The 23,774-nt window shown below is 47.3% G+C and overlaps 1 protein-coding gene across 2 annotated transcripts in view; it reads right to left on the bottom strand.

Annotated features, from left to right (window-relative positions):
* The window catches only part of MYOT (myotilin), an 801,437-nt gene that overhangs the window by 195,850 nt on the left and 581,813 nt on the right, over nucleotides 1-23,774 (bottom strand). For both annotated transcript variants that reach the window (XM_086931487.1, XM_086931486.1), the window contains exon 14: nucleotides 12,854-12,983. In XM_086931487.1, the coding sequence (XP_086787613.1) occupies nucleotides 12,854-12,983 (130 nt within the window). The remainder of the gene's footprint in view (nucleotides 1-12,853; nucleotides 12,984-23,774) is intronic.

The following is a 23,774-nucleotide window of genomic DNA, read 5'->3' as shown; positions in this document are numbered from 1 at the left end:
GTCGCGGGAGAAGAGGTCGACGTCGAGGAGTCGACGATCGACGCCGAGGAAAAGAGGGTCGACGCCGAGGAGACGGCGATCGACGCCGGAGTCGAGGAAACGTCGTTCGACGCCGGGAAAGCGTTGCTCTGCGCCCAGCAGACAGCGGTCAGCGTCTAGGAGTCGGTCAGTCACTCCAAAACGACGCAAGAGGGATTCTAGTCCCAGAAGTCACGCTGCTTCAAGTGGAGGACGCAAAAGGAAGCGGTCACCTGCTGATGGGGCTGGCTCTCCGCACCCTTCGCCTAAAGGGTCACCGGGCTCGGTGTACTCAGAGGTGTACACACCATCTCGGCCCAGGACTCCGACTCCTCCCCCTGTGTCTAAGGAGGACCCTCCACCCAAACCTCCACTGCCTTCAGGAGACCCTCCTCCGCCTCCGGTCCCTCCGCATGGGCCCACCCCGCAGCCGAAGGTTCCTCCACCGAGGACCACTTCCCTGCCGTCCCTGCCTGTTCCTCCTAAGGGGACCCCAAAACCGAAACCCTGTGAGGAACCAGACGAAGCCCAGTGAGGAACCGAGGAGGACCCCTCCACGTAAACCGAAGGAGCGGCCACGTGCAGGCAGGTCTCGCTCTCGCTCTGGGAGGAAGGAGAGATCGCGACGCAGATCATCCACGAGGTCAAGACACCGCCGTAGGAGGCGCGAATCTCGCTCACAAACGAGGTCCTCTGGGACCAGGGACTATTCTCCTACCCTATCAGGGTCACCGGACACGAGAGTGTCCCCGATAGATGACCTGGTGGCGTTCCATGACGTCCTTTTAAGGGGAGCTGCGAAGTTGGGCATCTCCCTGACGGTGCCTACCCCGAAAACGTCAGTCATTTTTGAGACTTTACATCAAAAACACCTGTCTCGTCCTCTCCTGCCTCTGGTGCCGGGCCTGGAGGAACCAGCTATGGCCCTGTTTCTCACCCCTGCGGTGACGAAGGCAGCTCCGTCAAGATTACTGAAGAAGTACCGGGCTCCCGATTCGGATCCGGCCTTTTTGAGAACGGAACCTCCTCCTGACTCTGTCATTGTGACGGCGGCCCGCAAGCAGCATGCCACCACTCCGTCCTCAACGGTTCCCCCGGATAAGGAGTCAAGGTGGATGGATTCTGCGGGGAGGAAAGTCTGTGGCACTTCCGCTACCTCCATGAAAGCTGCGAGTGCCACGGCGCTGTTGAGCCGATACGACCGCGCCCTCTGGGACTCCCTCGAGCGCTTTGCGGAGCATTTACCTCGGGAGAAGCGTGAAGACTTCATGGAAGTACTGAGTGAGGGGATGCTGGTGGCCAACCAGATTATCAGAGCGGCAGCGGACTCTTCCCTGTTGGCTGCTCACGGATTTTGCCACAGAGTCAACCAAAGGCGCCACGCATGGCTCCGGCTTACGTCCCTGAAACCGGACGCACAGCAGAGGGTGGCCAACCTACCATTCTCTGGCGAGACCCTCTTCGGGAAGCATGCGGACGATGAGATGGCCCGCATGAAGGCGGAGGCCGAGACGCTAACGGCTGTGGGCCTGGAGAAGCCTAAAGAGACCAAGAAGCAGTACCGCCCTTTCCAACGGCGGTTCGGCGGGCAAGGCCGACGACGGGGACAGGCTTCGGGGCAATCGCAACAGCAACACCAGTTCCGTAAGCCGTTCCAGAAGCGCCAGAAGGGCAGAGGTGGCCAGCAATCGCCCCAGCGCCCAAGGGCCAGGCTGGGTCTAGGCCCTAGGAACCTACTTCCCCCGGATCTGTTGCCCACTCCGGTAGGGGGAAGCATTCAATTTTTTCTGGCAGAGTGGAGAAAAATTACTCAGGACAAGTGGGTGCTGAATATTGTTTGCAATGGATACAGTCTTCGGTTCACCAGCCCTCCTCCAGCAATTCCCCCGGTCAGCTCGCAGTTTCAGCTGCGCGAGCTTCAGGCGGAAGCGGATATCCTGTTGAGGAAAAGCGCGATAGAGGACGTACCTCTGTCTCAGAGAGGAAGAGGTCTGTACTCCCGGTTCTTTCTGGTTCGCAAGAAGGACAAGAACGAGTTCAGGCCCATTCTGGATTTGGGACAGGCGAACAAATGGATTCGCAGAGAAAAAGTTTGCATGCTGTCGTTGCATCAGATTTACCCTCAGTTGCAACAGGGAGACTGGCTATGCGCTATAGACCTACAGGATGCTTACTTCCATGTGCCCATTGCACACAAACACAGGAAGTTCCTGCGGTTCCAAGTCGGCACCAATCACTATCAATACACAGTACTCCCATTCGGACTGAAGTCTGCGCCGAGAACGTTCTCAAAGTGCATGGCGGTGGTAGCAGCGCACCTGAGGAAGAACAAGGTGTTCGTCTACCTGTACTTGGACGATTGGTTGATCAAGGCGTCCTCCTTCTCGGAAGCGCAAGCACACTTCCAGAAGATGTGCGTTCTCTTGAACAAGCTGGGGCTGCACATCAACATGGCCAAGTCTGTCCCGACTCCGGTCCAATGCATACAGTACTTGGGAGCCTCCATCAATACGCTGTCAGCAAGCGTGTCTCCTTCGGAAGAGCGACGATTATCACTCCTTCGGAAGGCTCAGGCTCTTATGACGACTCCATCTACAACAGTGAGGACGGTGTCTTCTCTACTGGGATCGATGGCCTCTTGTATCTTCCTGACGCCACACGCACGGCTGCACATGAGACCACTGCAGGAGTGCTTGGAGGACCAGTGGGATCAGAGGAAAGGATCTTGGGACGACAAGATTCGACTGTCGCTGCATGCTCTTCAGTCTCTGAAGTGGTGGTGTTCGGCGGAGAATCTCCTCAGAGGAGTTCCCTTTTACAAGGACATTCCCACGCAGACTGTCGTGACGGATGCGTCTCTTCTGGGATGGGGAGCGCACTCCGGGACTCTACAGATTCAAGGCACGTGGTCACCGATGGAGGCCACGTATCACATCAATTTCCTGGAACTCAGGGCTGTTCACTTGGCGCTGAAGGCCTTTCTTCCGTCCTTCCAGACCAACTCTCTGCTTGTACAGACGGACAATACCACCACAATGTATTACCTCAACAAGCAGGGGGGCTCGAGATCGCGCACTCTGTCACAGGAGGCGCAGACAATCTGGCACTGGCTCCTAGCCAGAGGACTGACGATAATGGCCACCCATCTACCACGTGTGCAGAATGTTCAGGCAGACGCACTGAGCAGACTGGTTCAGGAAAACCACGAATGGGTCATAAACAACGAAGTACTGGGAGAAGTCTTCGCAAGGTGGGGAACTCCAGACGTAGATTTGTTTGCCACCGCCAAAAACAGCAAGTGCAGAGACTTCGCCTCCAGGTACTGCCAGCAGGGGACGCTGGGGAATGTGTTATGGATCAACTGGACGAACAGCTTTCTATACGCCTTTCCTCCCATTTCCCTGATTCCGGTGGTGCTCATCAAGCTGGCCCGGTCCAGAGCTCGGATGATACTCATCGCCCCGGAGTGGCCCAGGCAGTGGTGGTTCACGGACCTACTTCACCGGTCTCTCCTTCCTCACATTTGGTTGCCGTGCAGGCCGGACCTTCTTACGAAGTTCGGGGGACGGATGTTACACCCCAACCTCTCGTCTTTGAGTTTGGCGGCATGGCTCCTGAGATAGTGCAATATGGCCATCTGAATCTGCCCGATGATTGCATGGACATACTGAAGGAGTCTAAGAGACCTTCCACTCGGACTTCATATGCTTACAAGTGGAAGAGGTTTTGTATCTGGTGCCAGTCTAAGAACCATGATCCTACGACCTGCAAGGAAGATGTCATCCTTCCTTACCTTTTACATTTGGCGCAGTCTGGCCTTAATGTCCATTCCATTAAGGTACATCTTGCTGCATTGACTGCCTACAGGAAATGCCCTTCACAGACTTCCTTTTTCCAGATCCCTGTGATCAAAGATTTTCTGGAAGGCTTGAAGAAAGTATTCCCTCCTGTCAGGCTTCCCTCGCCTTCATGGGAATTGAATGTGGTGCTGTCCAGATTGATGAAGGAGCCTTTTGAACCTATTCATAAGGCTTCGTATTACATCGGCCCGCAGGGTGAGTGAAATTCAGGAGTTGTGTTGTAATGAACCTTATACTGTATTTCATGCTGCTAAGGTTGTTATGCGTACTCACCCTAAATTTCTTCCCAAGGTTATTTCTGATTTTCATGTCAACCAGACTATAACTTTGCCTACGTTTTTTCAGAACCCTTCATCCCCAGCGGAGAGGTCTCTCCATTCCCTGGATGTTAGGAGGGTGTTGAAATTTTATCTGGATAAAACCAAGGATATTCGTAGGTCTGACCAGTTGTTCATCAATTATGGATCGGTCAGGACGGGTCTTGCGACCTCTAAGCAGTCCATCTCGAGGTGGATTGTGTCCTGCATACAATTGTGTTACCAAAAGGCTAATAAGACCTTAGGAGGTAAGCCTAAGGCTCATTCCACCAGGGGCAAAGCTGCCACGACGGCTCTGCTCCGTAAAGTGCTGATTGCTGAGATCTGCAAGGCAGCCACTTGGAAGTCGGTTCATACCTTTGCTAAGCATTACTGCCTGGACACTGACGTCAGGGCAGACGCTCAGGTTGGGCAGGCTTCGCTGCGGAATTTGTTCGCACAGTAGTGGCGTTATGTATTGTTCTCCACCGCCGCTTTGGTGTGGGGATGGGCTTGCCATTCTATTCACTAGATTATGACTATACACAGAGATCCCCTAATACAGAAGGAGTAGTTTCTGTCCTGTAACTCCAGTTCTGTAGTAGGGGTATCTCTGTTATAGTCATAAGCGCCCGCCCTCCTCCCCGGTGGAGATTTTTCATCATGTAAAGAATGCGACAGGTCTGGCGTGCTTCGCCTTCAAAAAGAACTGAAAGTAGAGGGACCTGCTATGCATTCTGGGATACTGGGAGAAGTTCTGGAAAGTTCTCTTAAAGGCACAGTATCCTATTTAAGCCACATAATGGCAGCCTATGGGGCTTGTCTGTCCCTACCTTCCTCTCTATCATTCCTGAGTCTTTGACTGGAGGAGGCAAGTTTCTCTATGGTAGAAACTAGCAGGCTGTGATGTGTGTGGTGTTTTTGGTGGAATTTCTAGTTGAAGTACTGGACAGTGTAGCCTGTGAATATAGGCTGCATTATTTGTCTTTAAATTCTCTCTTAAGTGTCTTTGCAGTTTCTGCATTATTTTTGACAGCTTAAGAGATTATTTTTGATTGCCGGGGTCCACGCACATGGGCGGGACTATTCACTAGATTATGACTATAACAGAGATACCCCTACTACAGAACTGGAGTTACAGGACAGAAACTACTCCTTCAGACGCCACCCTTCCCCTACTCAGTCTAAATACCCTGATATTTCTGCCAGTGCCCCCATATTTTCTCCCATTTGTGTGAGTAGCCTCTGGCTTTATAGATTACTTTCTCAGCATTGGAACACCAGTCCAAATCACCCTCCCATTCTCTCAATTGTGGTGCATATTGTGCACAAAACAGGGGGAAGTGGAGGGGGGTCTATGGGTTGGTTTATTGACCTCTACATCTCAAACCCTATCAAAATCAGAAAAATACAGGAGATATAAAGTCAGACTATGTGTTGTACTTAATCTAAAAACTACACTGGGTCATGGAGAACACCAAAGATTACATTTGGCTGAAAACTCCCATCAGACCACCATTATGGTGGAGTATCGTCATGTGGGATACGGATGGAGGGCTCCAATGTGAGCTTTATACCAAACCGATGGCCAGGAACTCCCTCCTTGAATACAGCAGTCATCATCCGCGCTCACTACGAGCCAACTTACCAGTGGGTCAGTTTCTTCGGGTGAGAAGAAACTGTTCGTCTAAAGAACTCTTTGAGAAACACGCAACCACATTGTCTAGTCATTTACTGGATAGACAATATCCCAAACATCTGGTCAGAAGGGCTTGGAAACGTGCCTCGAACAATAACCGGGAGGCACTCCTGGAAAAAAGACCTGCTAAACCTCCTTTGGAAAGACTAACTTTTGTTAGCACATTCAATGTTCATTCTAACAAAATCCAAAAGACAATACGCAAGCACTGGGACATCCTCAACATCACGGACAATCACATACCTTTACCGTTGTTCTCTTTTAAAAGAGCACCCAGCTTGTGTGATAGTCTGGTTCATACCAGACCTAGGATTCCAGTGAAAGACAGACCAGCCACACTCTGGGTTCTCCCACCAGTACAGGGCCACTATCCATGTGGTTCCTGTAATGTCTGTCCCCAAACGGACAAAGTAGACCTAGGTACTGGCAAGTTATGGCTTCTGAAGAAAACACACTAATTGTAATTCTGTAATTGAGTTATATATATGGTCACCTGTCCTTGCTCTCTACGGTACATCGGGTATACTACCCGTAAAATCAAACTCAGGATCAGCGAGCATAAGAGCACAATTCGGTGCCATAAACAGTCTACTCGCTTGACTGACCACTTTCTCACTCATAAACATACAGCAAAAGACATGAGGTGGGTGGTTCTAGAACAGCCGATAATTCCACCCCATATTAGCGACATTTCTAGATTCTTTTATATTAAAGAACAAAAGTGGATTTTCTCCCTCAAAAGTGACAGCAGGGGCCTCAACGAGAGGCGGCAGACCCGGAAGCTGAGATCGGCCCTGGACCAGGGTTCAATTCCCCGCCCCGACGGGGGTTGGGCTCAATAATTCTACGGACTCGATAATTCTCGCTCCGGTGCCTACTCGACTCACGGGTTCACACTCTGCGACTCTGGGCAATAGCTTGCTTAATCTCCACAACGGCCCCTCGCGGCGGGATGCCTGGATTTCACCTTGTGGATACCCTGCCGGGGTATCTCACAGGGGAATACCAGGACGGGTTCCCTAAGCAAGCGCATAGATGCCTGCGATGTGGGCGATTTGCGCTATATAAATACATGTACATTTACATTTATAACGATATCTTGGATCTCGCTATAGGCCATCTATTTCACTCCTTTTTCCTCTGACATATGAACAGTTGGTTATCCAGGAGGAGACTTTTGAGATATGATGCCTACGTACCAGACATTGGTTGCTCATATCTGGTGTATAACAATATGATGTACTCAGCATTTTGCCTGGCCTAGCCCCCAGCATTGAGTTAAATACATCCAGAGCATCATGCTCCACGATGTGTTATTGATAACTGCTTCCCTTATCCTTGTACCTAGTTGTGAGAGGCCTTTAATTCTGTTGGGATGCACTTCGGTGCATTCTTACTTTCCAGTCTGATTGAGAGCACATGATCAGTTCCCCATTATATACGAGACAATTGTGGGCACCCTATAATTTTAATTCCATCAAAAGCCCTTATATAGGACATCTGTGTAGTACATGTGGAGCGCAACGATGTTTTGCACTCTTTATTTTTCCTTGCTTTCCCCTGAATCTTAGGGTGCTATCTAATACATTTCCAATATCAGGCTCCATCGTTGTCATAATTTAATGATAATTGCCTTTATGAGCCTATGGCTATGCATACATCTTTACACCTAATGCCAGCCCTCAACATTGATGAATTTCTGTGCGCTCGCACTGACATGCCGATTTACGTTATTTTTATAAATCTTCTATCCGGGTATTAAATCATGTTTTCGCTCGTATTTCTAGTGCCTGCACGAACTTTGGATCAGTGTTGGTATTGTAGAAATTGAGTTTACATTTGTTAATAGTTATAAGAACTGCCGAGCGCTGTACCAGTAACTTCTGTCACTCCGCGGCGCATGCGCAACACTTCTGTTCTCAGGTGCGCATGCGTGAGAGATACCAGGCTGACGATTACTCATGCGCTAGAGGCAGCGGGTTAGTCTATATGCCTCTGACCCTGCGCGGTCTGGAGCAGAGTGCCTTGTTTTCCGCAGGTGGGCCATATTGAAACCAATTAACTCGGGTTTAAAAAGACGCGCTTTCCTCCCGTTCGGTACCTCCACTCCCACTTGGAAGCAGGCAAGGGGTACCGACGGAGAGGTGAGTACAGGGGCAAAATTGAGCATTTTCAACCTTTTTGCTGTTTTCCCAGGAACTGCCTTTCTAAACTCTTAAACCTTATAACTTTGAACTTCTCTGGAGTGGTTCCTTTAGCTCTACATCTGATTCTATTTTTAAAAAATGAGACTTAGTCTCTGATCTGGACCTGTTGGGGTTCAGTCATTGGTCTGAGGTGTCCTTTTTGTGTGAGCAACTGGAGGTTGTTTTGAAAATCTTTCTGGAAGTCTTGATGGGAATCTAATGCAATTATATTATCCCTGTAATGCAAGGTGTTCCACTACCTCTTCCATTTTTTCAAACAGAGCGGGGCCTCATTTGCCCGAGTGGGTGCCGGGTGAGGTGAGGCATCTTCCCACATAAAGCTGGGTGAGTATGCAATTGCAAACACAAACATGGCATGCAAATGCAGGAGGACTATTGCCTCTGTTCAGTGAAGTAGACATTATGCTTGTCTTCACTATATGTGTTGTTTATACTTTTTCTCTCTGCTTTATTGGTGTTTTGGAAAACACAGCTTTATATCACGAATTTTGTATATAATTCTTTCCACAGGAAGGGATAACTATTCCATTTTCCTCCAGACTACATTGGGGATCCAAGTTTCTGGTAGGATTATTTTTGACTTGATACTTTTCTTGTTTCACATATCACACTAGTTGTTCACTGACATTAGCAGTGTTAATACATCACGGTCCTGAAGAAAGCTGGACATAATTTGTCCACTAGGCTGAAACATGTCGACCACACTGCACCGCGCCTTCACATAGTTATATTTTCACATCTGGGACGGCTAACCCTCCTTCGCATATATCCCTCTGAAGCTTACCTAGGGATATCCTAGCACTCCCTTCACCCCAAAGGAGTTTACGTACTTCGCTGTTTATATCTTTAGTACCGCGTGGGAGATATTATGCATCACATATAGTAATCTGGGCAGGGACATCATTTTAACAAACATTGGCATAGCCAATAGGTCTCACCTTTGGGATTAGTTATCCAGCACAATATCCTTGGTGCAACAACATCAACTGTTGCATGGCTAAACACTTATGAGGTCCCAAAGGCGAGACCTATTGGCTATGCCAATGCTTGTTTAAAATAAGATGTTAGATGTCACTGACTGTCACTAAACTACCTGCACTAACTGCAAAGCAGCCACATTGCAAGCTGGTGTTAACGCATTTGACCACACCCAGAAGAAAAACTGCACGGTTCCCCATTTTGTAGATAAGGCGGATGGAGATTGTTTTAATTTCTCTTTTTACACCTCCCTCCTCATCTTTTAATGCTCTTTCGAGCCTTCCTAAACAGAAGATCAATCCGGCTTGAGCCAAGCTCTGCCTGCCTCGCCTCTCCCACTTTCAGAGACTGCAACCGTGGGGCTTAAGTGCGTGTGCACTCGTGTGTTGCTTCAGGGGAAAAAACTGAAGTGGCCGCCATATGCTTAGGATTTTTAAATCATTTTTCTCAAGTTCTTAACTGTAGAGAGTCTGGACATACATCTCAATGGGAAGTTCACATTTGCTAAACAAGGGGCTGCCTCACCTAGGTAAAACATTTTGCACTGTTCTATTTTATCCCGATTTCTTGCTTTCAGCGAGCTCGTGGGCGGCTGCGTTGATATCTGTGTATACATAAAGACTTGTTCTGCTCCCCTCCCTTGGCTGCCTGCTTGCTTTGTGTGTGTGAGTGAGAGGGAGGGCGCATGGTGAGGGAGGGAGAGTGAGAGTGCATTTTTTGAAGACTTGGTCACGGAATATGGTTATTTATAATTGAGCTGCGTCGATGGCCAAATATCATCATGGACACAAGTACTTTGCGCAGCAACTGTTGGGATGGTGGGCATTTATTTCTATTTCTAAAGCTGTACCTTGTTCCAGACCCCTTTGTGAGATGCCAGCTTGTTTGCAATCATATTTTTCTGGTGGATAACAAATCTGTGCTGCATACTTGATTTTATTTTTCAGTTGTGTGCATTGATTTAACTTGACTTGAACTGCAGAGGAATGCAGCAACGTTGCTGTATGCGCAGTAGGAAAATATTAGCTGTTTATGGTCCGTGCTCGGCGATGCTGTCTTGTGTTTTTATTTCATGCAATCGTATTTTCACAGTTGCGTAGACATGTTTGTTGGCTTTGATCTCTGGTGCACGTAGTGAAATGCATTTTCTGATTTTAGCGTCGCCTTCTCCTCGCAGAGCCCTATGTGATTTTATGGCTCAAAGGTGTCGGGTTACAGGGCTCGGAGACCGAGAAAACACACTCCCTTTTCCAAGACAATGATGAATAGGGCTCGAGATGCCTATCTCTGGCATCGGCAGGTGATGCAAAGAAGTGCACACGGGACTGCATGGGAACTAGAAATGTGTACTGAAAACGGCATTTACTTGTACTTTTTAAAAAGCTAATATATTTAAGAGACACATGAAGGCTGAACATGCAACAGTGTTCACAGCAAGAACTGGGATGTTTTAGGAGGCATTTATTTCTGTGCACCATCTTTGGGGAGTCCGGGCAGCGGGGCAGTGTTCCCTCCTTGGAAGTAGGGTGTGTGTTGTTTATTTGCGCCTCAGCGGCCACGAGGTTACTATGTAGCCCTCGGTCTTCCTGCAGTGTAAATTGAAAGAAAACAAGATTTGAAGAAATCTGCATGCTTTCCGCTCACGGTGAATTAACATAAGTTGCAGTTGAATTGATGCTGCACGTGTAGGGCAATAGGGTGGGAGCTAGAGCCGTCCTGATGACCCCCCACTGCAGTTTGAATGCCTACCAGCCACCCCTGTCTCTGTTGCGGTTATGGGAACGCGGTGACATGGCCTCGCTGTGCAGGGCAGGGACAATAATGCAGATAGCGCAAATCAAACAAGCTGCTGAGCCCGCCCCCATTAAAAAAAGAAGCATTTGCAATGTAATCGGTCCGATTGCATTGCAAATGCTTACGTTTAAAACTAAGTGTGGCGCCGCTTTAGGGACACCGTGCTCGTTTTTTTAATATATTTCTTAACTTCAACACTGAGCGCGGTGTCCTTGAAGTGGGTGCTGCGCTCAGTGCTAAAGTTAAGAAATATATAAATAAACCGAGCGCGATGTCCGTGAAGTGGCGCCGCGCTCAGTTTCAAAGTAAAAAAAAAACACAAAGTAAAAAAAAGACTTGCAGAGCATTTCCCTTGCGTGAGCGAGCCAAGGGCACCATCTGTTTGCAAGTTAATTACAAACAGATGGTTTCAAGCTCGCTCACGCAGGGGAATCGCCAAACGTGCACGCGTTGCCATTGAAAGCAATGCAATGCGTGCACGTTTTTTGCCCAAAAAGCAAGTCGATTACATGAGGTCCCCTCCTAAACAACGTATGCGCACTGCTTAGGCGAGACCTAAAAAGGACTGCTCTCTGCATCATTGACACTGGCAGTTTCCTCAAGTGTTCCATGTCTCTACATAATCTCTGTATCTGGGGATACACTTTCTCCACCAGAAAATCATCATCCTTCGTGGAGATCTGCATGCCTAGGTACATAAACTTAGTTTTGAGTTGTAGGGGAGTGGTAAACTCCAAACTCCATAGGATTTCAACCGCCAGTGGAAACATCAGGGATTTTGTCCTTCAGAAAGGACTCTTAATCATCTTGAAAACATTACATTAAGAAAACGTGTAAAAATATAACTGAAGTGAAGGTCTCACAAATATAATTATGGTTCAAGAAAAGAGCTTAGCCACCACATTTTCACAATTTTACAAAGATACATTTTGGATAGCTTCCTCAGACACAATCTTTAAACAACAAAGCATATCAAAATGTCATTGATGGCTAATTTGTTTCCAGCTTGTTGTTTTATATTGGCAGATTTAGGCCAACACATTTTTGCTTCAATAAAAGCTTATATGTTGCCTTTGGTATCCTTGGTAGATCAGTTGATTTTTTCACTACTGTGATGATGATGATTGAAATACAGAGCAGGCTGAAAACCAAAATCAGCCCTGGCAAAAATGCTCAATCTTGCCCACTCCCTTCCTTTGCTCTCTTCCTTTCCCCTCACCCTTTCGCTCTCTTTCTTGTTTTCCTGATGCCCCCATTTCGAATGCCACAATTAACCCCAGGGGGATGGAGTGGTGTCAGAGGCACAGGAGAGCCCATGGGCCTTCAAAGGTTGGCCTTTAATAGCTGAAAACCTCCAGGGGAAATGCCCGATAGAATAAATGGCCAATCCGATCCTAGAAATATATAACTGGCCATTTGGAGTAGGCAACACTAAAGTGGAAAGTCTGACACAATCAAAGACAAACACGGATGGTGGCACAACCCTGGGAGAGAGGACTGGACTGCCCATGCAGACTTCGAAGCTTCTTTCATGGATGCGAGGCCTGCCAGGGTCCAGTATGTAAAGCCCCACTGCACTTTTCTAAAACAGCCCATCACCCATACCCAGCTGAGCGTAAGACTTTTTCCTGTGCGGCGACACAAAATAGCACTTTTTAGCAGGCAGAGTGTTCAACCATTTATACTAAGGGGCAGATACAAGCTTGGTTTATGCATTGCTAGATATATTTAATCAGCAACAGACTCTTTCTGTGAACTTCAAGCAGAAAGCATGTACATCTTCAGTTAAGGAGGAACACGTTACATTTAAAAAGAGACATTATCGTTTAGTAGTATCAGATCAATGAAGATGATGAGGAATATAAAAATGGAACTCAATCACATCATTACAAGACAACAGCCCTCTAGTAGTTGCAACATTATCAATTTAAACACAGGCCTTTGATTAATACTAGTTACATATTAGATAACATGGCAAGATGTCATGCAATTCAAACTCACTTTGAAGTCTATCCTGCAGAACCGTCCTTCTTCAAGCTCTAAATCTCCTGGGATGGTGAGAAATCGAGGAGGGAACAGCTTCTCCTGGATTGATCTATGTTCATTTCCTTCTCCTCTGGAAGGCCTGTTCCTGTGGGAACATTACATGAGTGAGGGGCTGCACATTTAAGGTATAAGCAAACACCAGTCTTTTAAAATGCCACACAGGAAACCCCTGAATGAGAAAGTCAATGAAGAACCATGGACAGTTAAATGGTTTGCCGCAAGATAATGTCAAATACCTTGGCATCGGTATCACTCAGTGTCTTAGGATATCTTTGAATTGGAGCATGAGGAACACTGTCACCTTTAAGCTGAACATTATTCCTTTTATATCACCAGCATGGGCTCAAGCCTTGGGGTTAGTGAGACAACTCTTGACTGGTCTATATTATGACCTTCTAGCTATGTAGAAGAGTTAAGTGTCCTGACCATGTAGGAGTTACTTACAATTGTGCCATGATCCAGTTCATCATGCAGTGCTTCTGGAAAATAAGGCACTCTTTTATACAAAGAGTATTTCTGACTAGGGCAAAACGGAGTATGCGCCTATGGATCAATGTACAGATCTATATCTGTGCTGAAATGTATTTAGCTATATTTTTATAATTATTTCATACTGGGAAAGTGCCAATCTCCTTAAGTAAGGGTTGCCATTGTTGTGCCGGCTTTGTGTTGTCATTTGATCCTTTCCATGACAGTTATAAATTATTATATTAATTGACAGGGGAAGAGAGAAAGGAAAACAGCCTGGAGAGGTATCACCTCCCTTTCTAGGTCATGTTAACACCTAAGAAGAACCTGTAGTCTTGAAAGTACTGTGAGGCCAAACTCTTGTCCCTAGTATTATATGGGTTTTCCTTAAAAAGAAATCTCCTCACCCACATGCTTACCCATCAGGGTTGCCCCCTAGCCAGCATGAATGGTGTTAGGCGGGCTCATCCTGAGCTCTTGAATTCTCTTGAGAGGTTTTGATAAATTAATATGGGAGTATTTCTTTGATGTAAATGGTCCCTATCTGAGTAGCTGTTAAAACTGCATTAGGGTAGGTAAAATTGACATCATTTAAAAAGATATCACCTATCTTATACAAGATTAAAAATAAAACCTAGACGTGGGAGTATCTAAGTACATATTATGGTACCTGCTTCAGCGTCTAAACACAGTCAAAATATTGCAGACCTCACAAGCATGCAGAAGCCTCAATGGGTTTCATGAGGACTAATGAACCCTAATCACTTGCCCTGTCACTACTACTGGAAGGGAGAAAGAGGAATGCTACATTAATACTGGAAGAGTCGAGGGATAATACCTTACTTCCTGTAATGAGAACAAAACACACACAATGCTCACAAATTATTGTAAAACTCAATAATAATGTAATCTGACCACCTACAGAATCACCCTACAAGTGACCAATACAATCCACACGTGTATCAAACTGTGCTGAAACGCTTACCCATTCCATAACTCTAAGCTCATTTGAGGATGAGTCAAAGGACACAGCATCAACAATGTATCATACGTTGCTGGTGCTCTGGACGGAAACAAATAGTTCCATCAATGGGTTATCATTCTATGCACGCGTTCTTTTTCGTTTTCCTAAAAGCTGGTATTTTTTCACATTTTCTTTTATTAGGAGTTTATATTGACAAAAATCACTAACATTTAAAGCCAGGCACAACTGTAGGGTACGGTATTACTTTTGGAAATGGCCCTCTCTGAAAGGGCGCCCCAAACATTTTGCCTTCCTCCTCCTATTTGTTCTTAGGACTCTGAGCATTTTACCATTGCTGACCAGTGCTAAAGTGCATGCGCTTCTCCCATAAACATGGTGACATTGGGGTATACACAATTGACATATTTTGTTTACTTGTAAGTTCCTTGTAAAGTAATCTACCATATACCGAGGGCCTATAACCTAACTACTACTAAAAAAGCCTTCAACATTGTTTGTACCACCCACACAAGTAGCCTTGCAAACCTGTCTAAGGTCTGCCATTGCAGGACCTGTGTGTGCAGTTTACTGCTTTTTTGAATTGGCATTTAAAAGTATTTGCCAAGCCTTAAAATCCCCCTTTGTTACACATAAGTCACCCTAAGGTAGTCCCTAGGTAGCCCATGGAGCAGGATGCTGTGAAGGTAAAAGGGAGGACATGTAAGGTACGATTTTTCACTGCTGTGATACCCATTCCTCTCCTAGGTTAGCATTGAGAATCCCTTAATACATTTGTAAGCTCAAATTCCTGATTAGAAAGGAGTAGCTGCATGATGTTTTATATTTTTGAAACGGTAATGATAAATCTTTTTCAATGGTAAGGTTAGATTTAATATTACTCTTTTAAAAGTGGGCATTTCTCTGCTCTTACTGCTCTGTGTGCCTGCAGCCTGTCTCCAATAAACGCTGAGGGTGGGTGACAGCTACACTTTATGCATTCCCTCTAGACAGCCACAAACACAGGAAGGGTGGGTGTGACAGTGAACTCATCTGCATTCTGATAGCTCTTCCAGGCATGAAGGGGGTGTTGACTCTTACACCTGAATAGGCAATGTCCTGTTTCTCACACAAAGGGCTGATTGGCCCCTATTTATAGTCTGGAGCCAAGGTTGGAAGAAAGAGGGACCTGTACACTTAAAGGGCCTGCTTCGAAGTCACCCCTACTTCAAAGTGATAACTGCAAAGACAGTACACTACTGAACCTGTGAAGAACACTGTCAGGGGTAAGGAATGCTGTGCTACAAGGATTGCCACCCTGTCTGACTGTTGCTCTGAAGGAACTGCTTTCTGCTTTGCTGAGCTGCCATGCTGCCTGCTGATCTCTGCCCTGCTGAGGACAAGGACTGGATCCATCTCACTTGAACCCAGAGTAAATCCAAGGGCTTGCTGACTTGCCCCCTGTTCTGAAGTCTCAGGGCCGTCAAAGACTTTCTGCAACTCTGCAGCAGCACCTGAACTCAGACACTTGGGAATCCTGCCCTGCCAGCGGGTGCCAGTCCAGTCCTGGGTCCTTGAAAGGTGATTTATGCTGTCCAGAACCTTCTGAATTGATGCAGTGATGACTTTGCACCAATCAGAAACAACTCAGTGCCCTTCTACACCCATGCAATGCCGATCCCAGGACATCCCTGCGTGGCTAGACAACGCTGCACCCTACTGCGAGGTTCGACGCTGATGCAGCGCCTAAAACTTAAGGGGTTAGACAATGACACGTGACGCAAATATGTGGCTCAACAACAATGCCTCAACCCGACTGCATGAATCGGAACCGACACACTGAATCTTCGATAACGACGCTTGCTCCATCCAAGCACTTTTTCAGAGGGCCCTGAATAAGTCCTGTAGCCGACATGCCTTGAATCCCAGCCGGCCTAAACTTTGGATTTACCCTTGTCCAGCACGACCTCAAGTAACCTCTAAGCCCTAATTGACTCTAAGCACCACTTTTTTAATTATTCTTTAAAAATAGATCACGCTGGCTCCACTTATTTGATTTTTGTCATTTTGGTGTTGTTTTATTCATAAAACTATAATCTAATGTTCTAAACATGTGTGGAGAATTTTCGTGATGTTTCCATTGTGTTACTATGTGTTGCATAAATACTTCACACATTGACTCTTTAGATATGCCTGACTGGTCTGTGCTAAACTACCAGACGGAGAGCACAAGTTACCTTTTAGTTTTTATGTATCTTACCCTAACTAGGATTGTGGTCCCCAATTGGACAGGGTGCATACTTCTGCCAACTAGAGATCCAATTTCTAACAAGTACACATTTTAAAAAGAGGTTTTATTGACCACAATGACTAAAAGCTGTTTTGTGCCCACAGATTCTTTAGAAGTAGCCTTTGGCCACAAACACTAAAAGGTACAGTTGGGAAAACCAATCGGCCAGGTGGGGTGATAGGGAAATGTATTGACCACTATTGGACTCTATACAAGTCTTAATATACAAGTGACTGTTTAAACTGCCAAAGAATGTTATGCAAGCTCAGGTACACCTGGAATTTGGCCTTATGTCTCTACAAATAGCTCTGCAAGGTGCACTCATCGAATCATGAAAAGGATTAAGAAGACCCCAAGTAGTATGTTGATTTACCCTTCATGGCAAGACATCGTTCACCCTAGACCCGGTAATCCTTGGCAGAAATATCTAGAATCCTCATTAAGTACATTAGGCCTTAATGATTTGCAGGCCGTACCAACTTCGCCTGTGGTTTTTAGATGCCCAGTTAACAAAACTTTAAAAAGTTCTTTGCAACTGCGTGACAAGGATATTATTGGCAAACAATAACATATTTGGATTGTTTTAAATTCGTGCATTCTTCCTCGGTGCCACCCAAATATCCCAAAACTAACTTTTCCCCTAATCTGAAGCTGATGTTCCTTGCATAAAGGGTGAGCAATTTTTGCCACAAAAGACTTTGTTCCAAGATGGAAAGTAAGAAGGACAGATGAAAATTCAGGCTTTGAGGTTACAAAGAATAGTCTTTGGTGCACTTTTTATGTATATGCCTAGCTTGCTGGTTTTAATCAACTTAATATAGGAACTTGCAGGCAGGCCTTGATTCATGTATATCTGTTAATTAGCAATTTTCTCGAAGAACAACATAACAAACTAAAGGCAAGCAAAACAGCATGACATGTACCCTTCACATTCCTTCTCCATATTATTCCGTTGTAAGACTCAGTTACCCAGCCCCACCACCAGAACGATTCCCCACATTTTTGACCATTTGATTATCCATAGTCCGTGTACACATTCCCATTTGGATTATTACAGCAAACCAACGTCTGGAGGGGTCATTATATTTTCAATTGTCCCTAGGGGTATGTTTAATATGCTGCTCATCTGCCAGTGCCCACTCTAACAAGCCTCACCTCCACTTGAGGGTTCCAGCACCTGGGGCCTCTTCCAGCTGATAGTGGTTTGGTGTCTCGCCAGGACCATGGCAAGTGCCAATGTCCGGGTAGACATTTTCCATAGTGATCTCGAGGGGAGAAGACCCAACCTGAAAATCTTCTCCGTCCCCATCAGGGCCACACCTAACACAGTAACATGAGACAGGGTACTAATTACATGAGTGCAGAAGCCCACCAGTTCCACACAAGACCAAGTCATGTGCAGAAAGCCTGCCAAAGGCTGACAACACCTGCCAGATTTCAATTAAAAAATCAATCAAGGGTTTGTAAAGCGCAGCCAGGAAGGGGTATCAAGGTGCTGGGGATGGGTGTGGGGATCCACAGCTCCCGGAAGATTACTGAGCTCCTTCGAAGAGCCAGGCCCTGAGGTCCTTCAAGAACTTGGGGACTGTTGGAGTCTGTCGGAGGTAGAGAGGGAGGGAGTTGCATGGCTAGACAGCGAGGAGCGTCCTCCTGATCTGGTCTTCCTTGTGCTTGGTACTGTCGCCAGGGAGAGCTGGGCCGAGCGGAGGGATCTTTCGGGTGCATGGAAAGTGAGGCGGTGATTCATGTAAGCTGGTCCGGTGCAGTGGAGGGCTTTGTGGGCGTGGGTGAGAAGCTTGAAGCTGATTTTCTTCTGGTCAGGGAGTCAGTGTAGAGTCTGTAGGTGTTGACTAACGTGGCAGTGGCGTGGTAGGTTGGGAACTAGTCTGGCGGCAGCGTTCTGGACCTTCTGTAGTTTGCGGGTGAGGTTCTTCTTTATCCTGGTGTAGAGTGCGTTGCTGTAGTATAGTCTGCTGCTGATTAGGGCATGGGTAACTGTTTTCCTGTATTCGAGGGGAATCCAGTTGAAAGTTGATCAAAGTTGACTGCATTTATCTGGCGGTCCATTTTGAGTATGGCGCCCAGGATGATTTTGAGGTTGCTTGCTTGGTCCGTGGGGAAGAGGGGATTCCCGAGGGCAGTGGGCCACCAGGTGTCGTTCCAGGCATCGGATGTGGTCCCATGGTGAGCACCTCTGTTTTGTCTGTGTTGAGTTGTAGGCAGCTGGTCTTCATCCATTTGGCGACTGCTTTCATAAGGTCTTGAACGTTATGTTTGGAGAGGTTGGGTTCGTTGAACAGGGAGACGATGAGTTGGGTGTCGTCTGCGAACGATGCAATGTGGAGTGTGTGTGGTCTGACGATGGATGCAAGCTGGGCCATGTAGACGTTGAACAGGGTCGGGCTGATGGAGGAGCCTTGGTGGACTCTGCATGGAGTCGGTGTGGGTTCGGAGAGAAAAGGAGTCTGACCCGTTGCGTTGTGCCGGAAAGGAAAGAGCGGATCCAGTCGAGGGCCTTGTTCCGGATTCCGGCGTTGCGAAGTATGCGTGCTAGGGTGCGATGAGAAAATGCATTGAAGATCGCAGAGATGTCTAGGAGGATGAGGGCCAGAGTCTCTGCTTTGTCAAGGAGCTAGCGGATGTTTTCTGTTCGATTGGGAGGGTTCGAGGATGTCGTCTGAAACTTAACTCAGACAAAACAGAAGTCCTCATCCTAGGCACCTCCCCCTCCGCCTGGGATGACTCTTGGTGGCCAGAGGCCCTTGGAAATGCACCCATCCCGACGGACCACGCACGGAACCTGGGCGTCATCCTGGATTCCTCACTCTCGATGAACAGACAAGTCCACGCCGTTTCTTCATCTTGCTTCAACATTCTTCGCATGCTCAAAAAAACATTTCGTTGGATCCCCACCGAAACTAGAAAAACGGTCACCCACGCTCTGGTCACGAGCCGACTGGACTACGGAAACACCCTCTACGCCGGTACCACCGCAAAACTCCAGAAAAAACTCCAACGCATCCAGAACGCTTCAGCCAGGCTCATATTAGACATCCCGCGAAAAGAACACATCTCTGGTCACCTGAAAAACCTCCACTGGCTTCCCGTCAATAAGAGGATTACTTTCCGGCTCCTAACCCACGCACACAAAGCACTCTACGAAATCGGACCCGAATGCCTCAACACACGACTGTCCTTCTACACCCCCTCCCGCCAGCTACGATCCTCCAACCAAGCCCTTGCCACTGTACCTCGCATCAACAAAACCACCATTGGAGGTAGATCCTTCTCCTACCTGGCAGCTACAACCTGGAACTCACTTCCCACTCACCTTCGCCTTACTCAGAACCACCTAGCATTCAGAAAGCAACTTAAAACATGGATATTTGACAAGTAATTCCCCACCCTTCTTCAAGCGCCTTGAGACCCTCTGGGTATGTAGCGCGCTATATAAATTTATTGACTTGACTTGACTTGTTTTCTTCTATGAAGGGGGCAAGTTGGCTATTTTGTGCTTTTCCAAAGACTCTTGCTGGGTACGGGAGTAAAGAGATTGGTCTGAAGTTTTTGAGGTCGGTGGGGTATACAGAGGGTTTTTTCAGGAGAGGGTTCATTTCTGCGTGTTTCCAGTCATCTGGAAAGGAGGCAGTCTCAAAGAGCAGGATGATTTGTTGAAGCCTGGGGCAATGATTTCTCCGGCTCTGTGGTAGATGTGGTGGGAGCAGGGGCCCATGAGGGTCCCGGAGTGGGTGGTCCTTATAATCTTTAGAGTGTCTTCAACGCTAAGGGCGGTCCAGCTGTCCAGTGTTGGATGCGTGGGGCTGGGAATGTTGGGGGAGGGTTCCTGGTGGAGGTAATTGTCGTCGAAGTTGTCATAAATGGTCTTGATTTTGCGGTGGAAGAAGGTGCTGAGTCTGCCGTAGAGGTCATGGGAGGGTGGGATGTCAGTAGTCTCGCTGTAAGGTTGGGTGAACTCTTTGATGATGCCGAAGAGTTCTTCGCTGTTGTGTGCGTGGTTGGAGATTCTGTCCTGGAGTGCTTTCTTCCTTGAGTGTCTGATGAGTTTGTGGTGGGCGGGGGTGGCTGTTTTGAACTTGTCGAGGTCGGCTGGGGATTTGGAGTTCCTCCATAGCTTCCGAGGCATCTGCAGGTGTGTCTAGATCACTGTAGAACCAGCGGTTTTTCTTGGTGTGAGGGTTGGAGGTTTTCTTGAGGGGGGCAATGCTGTTGGCGCAGTTGTTGATCCAGTTGTGTAGGGTGTGGGCGGTGGTGGTAGGGTCGTTGTCTGTGGCGGTGGAAGCAGAGTCGCTGAAGGCAGAAGCGAGCTGGTCATTGGAGATCCTGGTCCAATTTCTGCGTTGGAATTGGTGTGGACATCTGCGGGAGATGTTAGCTTTGAAGGTGAAGTGTACGCAGCAGTGGTCTGTCCATAGGAGTTCGGAGGTGTAACTGAAGGTGATGGAGTTCCCTGCTGTAAAGATGTGGTCGAGGGTGTGTCCTGCAGAGTGCGTTAGCTCTGGCACGATCTGTTTGAGTCTGATGTTGTGGAGGTTGTCTAGGAGGGTGGTGGAGTTGGGGTCCTGGAGTTTGTTGAGGTGGAAGTTGAGGGCTCCCAGCAATGTGTAGTTGGTGGAGGTGATGGCATGCAGGGTGATGACGTGGGTGATGCAGTCAGAGAAAGGTGCGTGGGGTCTTAGATAAGGGTGCTTCGGAGGCTGGTGGGCGGGGTGGTCTGGATCTTGAAGTGGAGGTGTTCCATCAGATCTGTGGGCCCGTCGGTGTAGGTGTTCAGGTTGGCATTGTGGGCGATGGCGATGCCTCCCCCGTGGTGGTTTGGGCGGTCCTTCCGGGTGACTTTGTATCCTTCAGGGATGGTGAAGGGTCTTTGGGTGTCGAGGGGTGAGGCGAGCTTGCAGTTGTTGTTTTTGCTGACGTTGAGTGTTTAGAGAGCCCAGAAGCTGTGGCGTTGGCACATCGGAGGACCAGGGTTCCTGGCGTTGGCCGCGGTCGAGTCGCGGACAGGCTTTCCTTATGCACACCTTGGCACGCCCTCCTGTGCGTGCACGCACAGCAGCTGACATTAAGTAGGGGGCGGGCGGGAGGGTCAGCTGGGAGGCCGCAGCAGGATTCGGGAGAGAGCACAGGGGAGGGAGGGGCCGCAGGGGTAGCAAAAACGGGAAAAGGAAGCAGACAAGGGAAAAGGAAAGCGGCAGAAATACGACCGGAAAAGAAAGGTAAACAGGAAAAAAGGCAAGTGCAAAAAGCAGACAGTGAGCAAAAGATGAAAAAAAATGAGGCAAAAACAGCTCCGTACACGCAAAAGGCACTGACAAGCACTAGGCGGCACCGAGGCACAGGGGCCTCGAAAACCAGTATCAGCAGCACAAGGGGAAGGACACCTACCGCAGACCTGCACGGGGGAAGAGCAGTCTCGCCACCAAAGGTCAGGGGTCTTGCTACCATTAAAAAGAACCAGAATGAATATATTAAATAGTTTCAACTGGGTCATACATGTTTGATGAAAGTAATTAAATTGAATAAGCCTAAAGCAGGCTTTGGGCGACACCTGTCGGACTTGCTCACATGCTCTCCGCCAATCAGCATTGGTCAACTTCTCCTCGCAGTCTACTGTCCACCTCTACTTTGCCCGTGCCATTGTCCCCCATGTCCGTAAGTAGAGCTAGATGGAGGTGTGTGATAAGTCTCCTACAGCCTGCCAGTTCCATCAGCTGCCTCATCACAGTGTGTTCCTGTGACTCGTCCCAAAACTATGTTCAGAGCCCACAGGCTGTGTGATCCAACCTAGCATACTGTAGGAATTGTCTCTGGTCTATATTAAACTGTCCTGCGCCTGTTCAAAGGAGATAAACCTCTTATTAATATAGAGATCTCCTGCAGTCAGGCTACCACCTTCCCACCATCTCACAAAGGACATGTCCTGTCCGAGAGTGGAGAACGACCTTAATGCCTATAGAGGCAGTCCCACTGCATAGGGTGGCCTTTGCAGGACCACTTCCACCACTCTGTGCCAAACCCATCCCATACTTTGCAATAAATACAGGAGGAAAGTAGGGACCTTATTACCCATCATGACGACCTCTATAAAAGTATGCGGATCAGGTGACTCCGCAAGGAGATTCTCTTCGAACGTTCGGTCCTTACCAAACCATTGCACTGCGTGTTGCAATTGAATAGCTGTATAGTACAAAAAAATGATAGGGAGCCCTAGGCCCTAGCCCCGCTAAGGCAATTTCAGCATGGCAAGCTTCACCTGGCTATGTATCAATACAGAGTCGGCCAGACCAACACAATCAGAAGCTCAGACAGAATACCTTCATGTCAACAACTGCAGACAGGGTTCCTGTTATTTGCATCTCTGAAAAATATCTTGTATAAAGGGCTGTGATGGACTGAACTCTTGCGTTCATAAAATGCCCTTGTCGATCATCAGAACACATCTGTATTTAGATATGATGTTTATTTCAGGGTGAATATTAGTTTTCTGTAAGTGAAGAGTCTAATACTTTTGAATATAAAATAATTACTGTAAAATTAGGCTTCTCCACAATTGGTCTAAGGGTCTTTGCTCTAAATGTCTTCAACACTATTCATGAATATTCTATAAGAAGGTTTGTGTATGTTGTGACAAAGTGTGTAAATGTCCCTTTTTGTGGCCTGGAAAAGTATTTTCCTGCTAAATGCAAAATAATTCATAATCATGGAAAATAAATATCTTTGATATAGACAGATAAGTTACACATCCTTTGTACATAAAATCATGATTTATGGTTAAGGGGCTATCCTAATCTACTTTTATTTTTTAATGGCACCAGTCCCAACAGCCCTTACTCGGCGACCCACATTTCACCTAAAGGCAGCATGATCTACATCACTTTCACTGGTGCCACTGAAGTGTACAATTGATGTTCTGAAAAGTGAGGAAGATGTAGTTACAGTTTAAAAAAATGATCACTAAGCTCAGAACTTGTGGGATTTTGGTTTAAATGTTAAAGGTAGGGCTGGGCAGTAAACTTCGCTCCATCGGCTGAGTTCAGTGAGTTTTTGTCACTCTGCTTGGAGTGCGGAGTTTGGCAAAAACTTTGCCTACCCCACCTAGCAGAGTTTACGCGCCCACCGGATCACCAGTAAACTCAAGA

This window comes from Lissotriton vulgaris, chromosome 7, assembly GCF_964263255.1.
Source record: "Lissotriton vulgaris chromosome 7, aLisVul1.2, whole genome shotgun sequence".
Taxonomy (NCBI): Eukaryota; Metazoa; Chordata; class Amphibia; order Caudata; family Salamandridae; genus Lissotriton; species Lissotriton vulgaris.
Note: the sequence above shows the minus strand (reverse complement) of the source record. Positions and strands in the feature narration are given on the sequence as shown.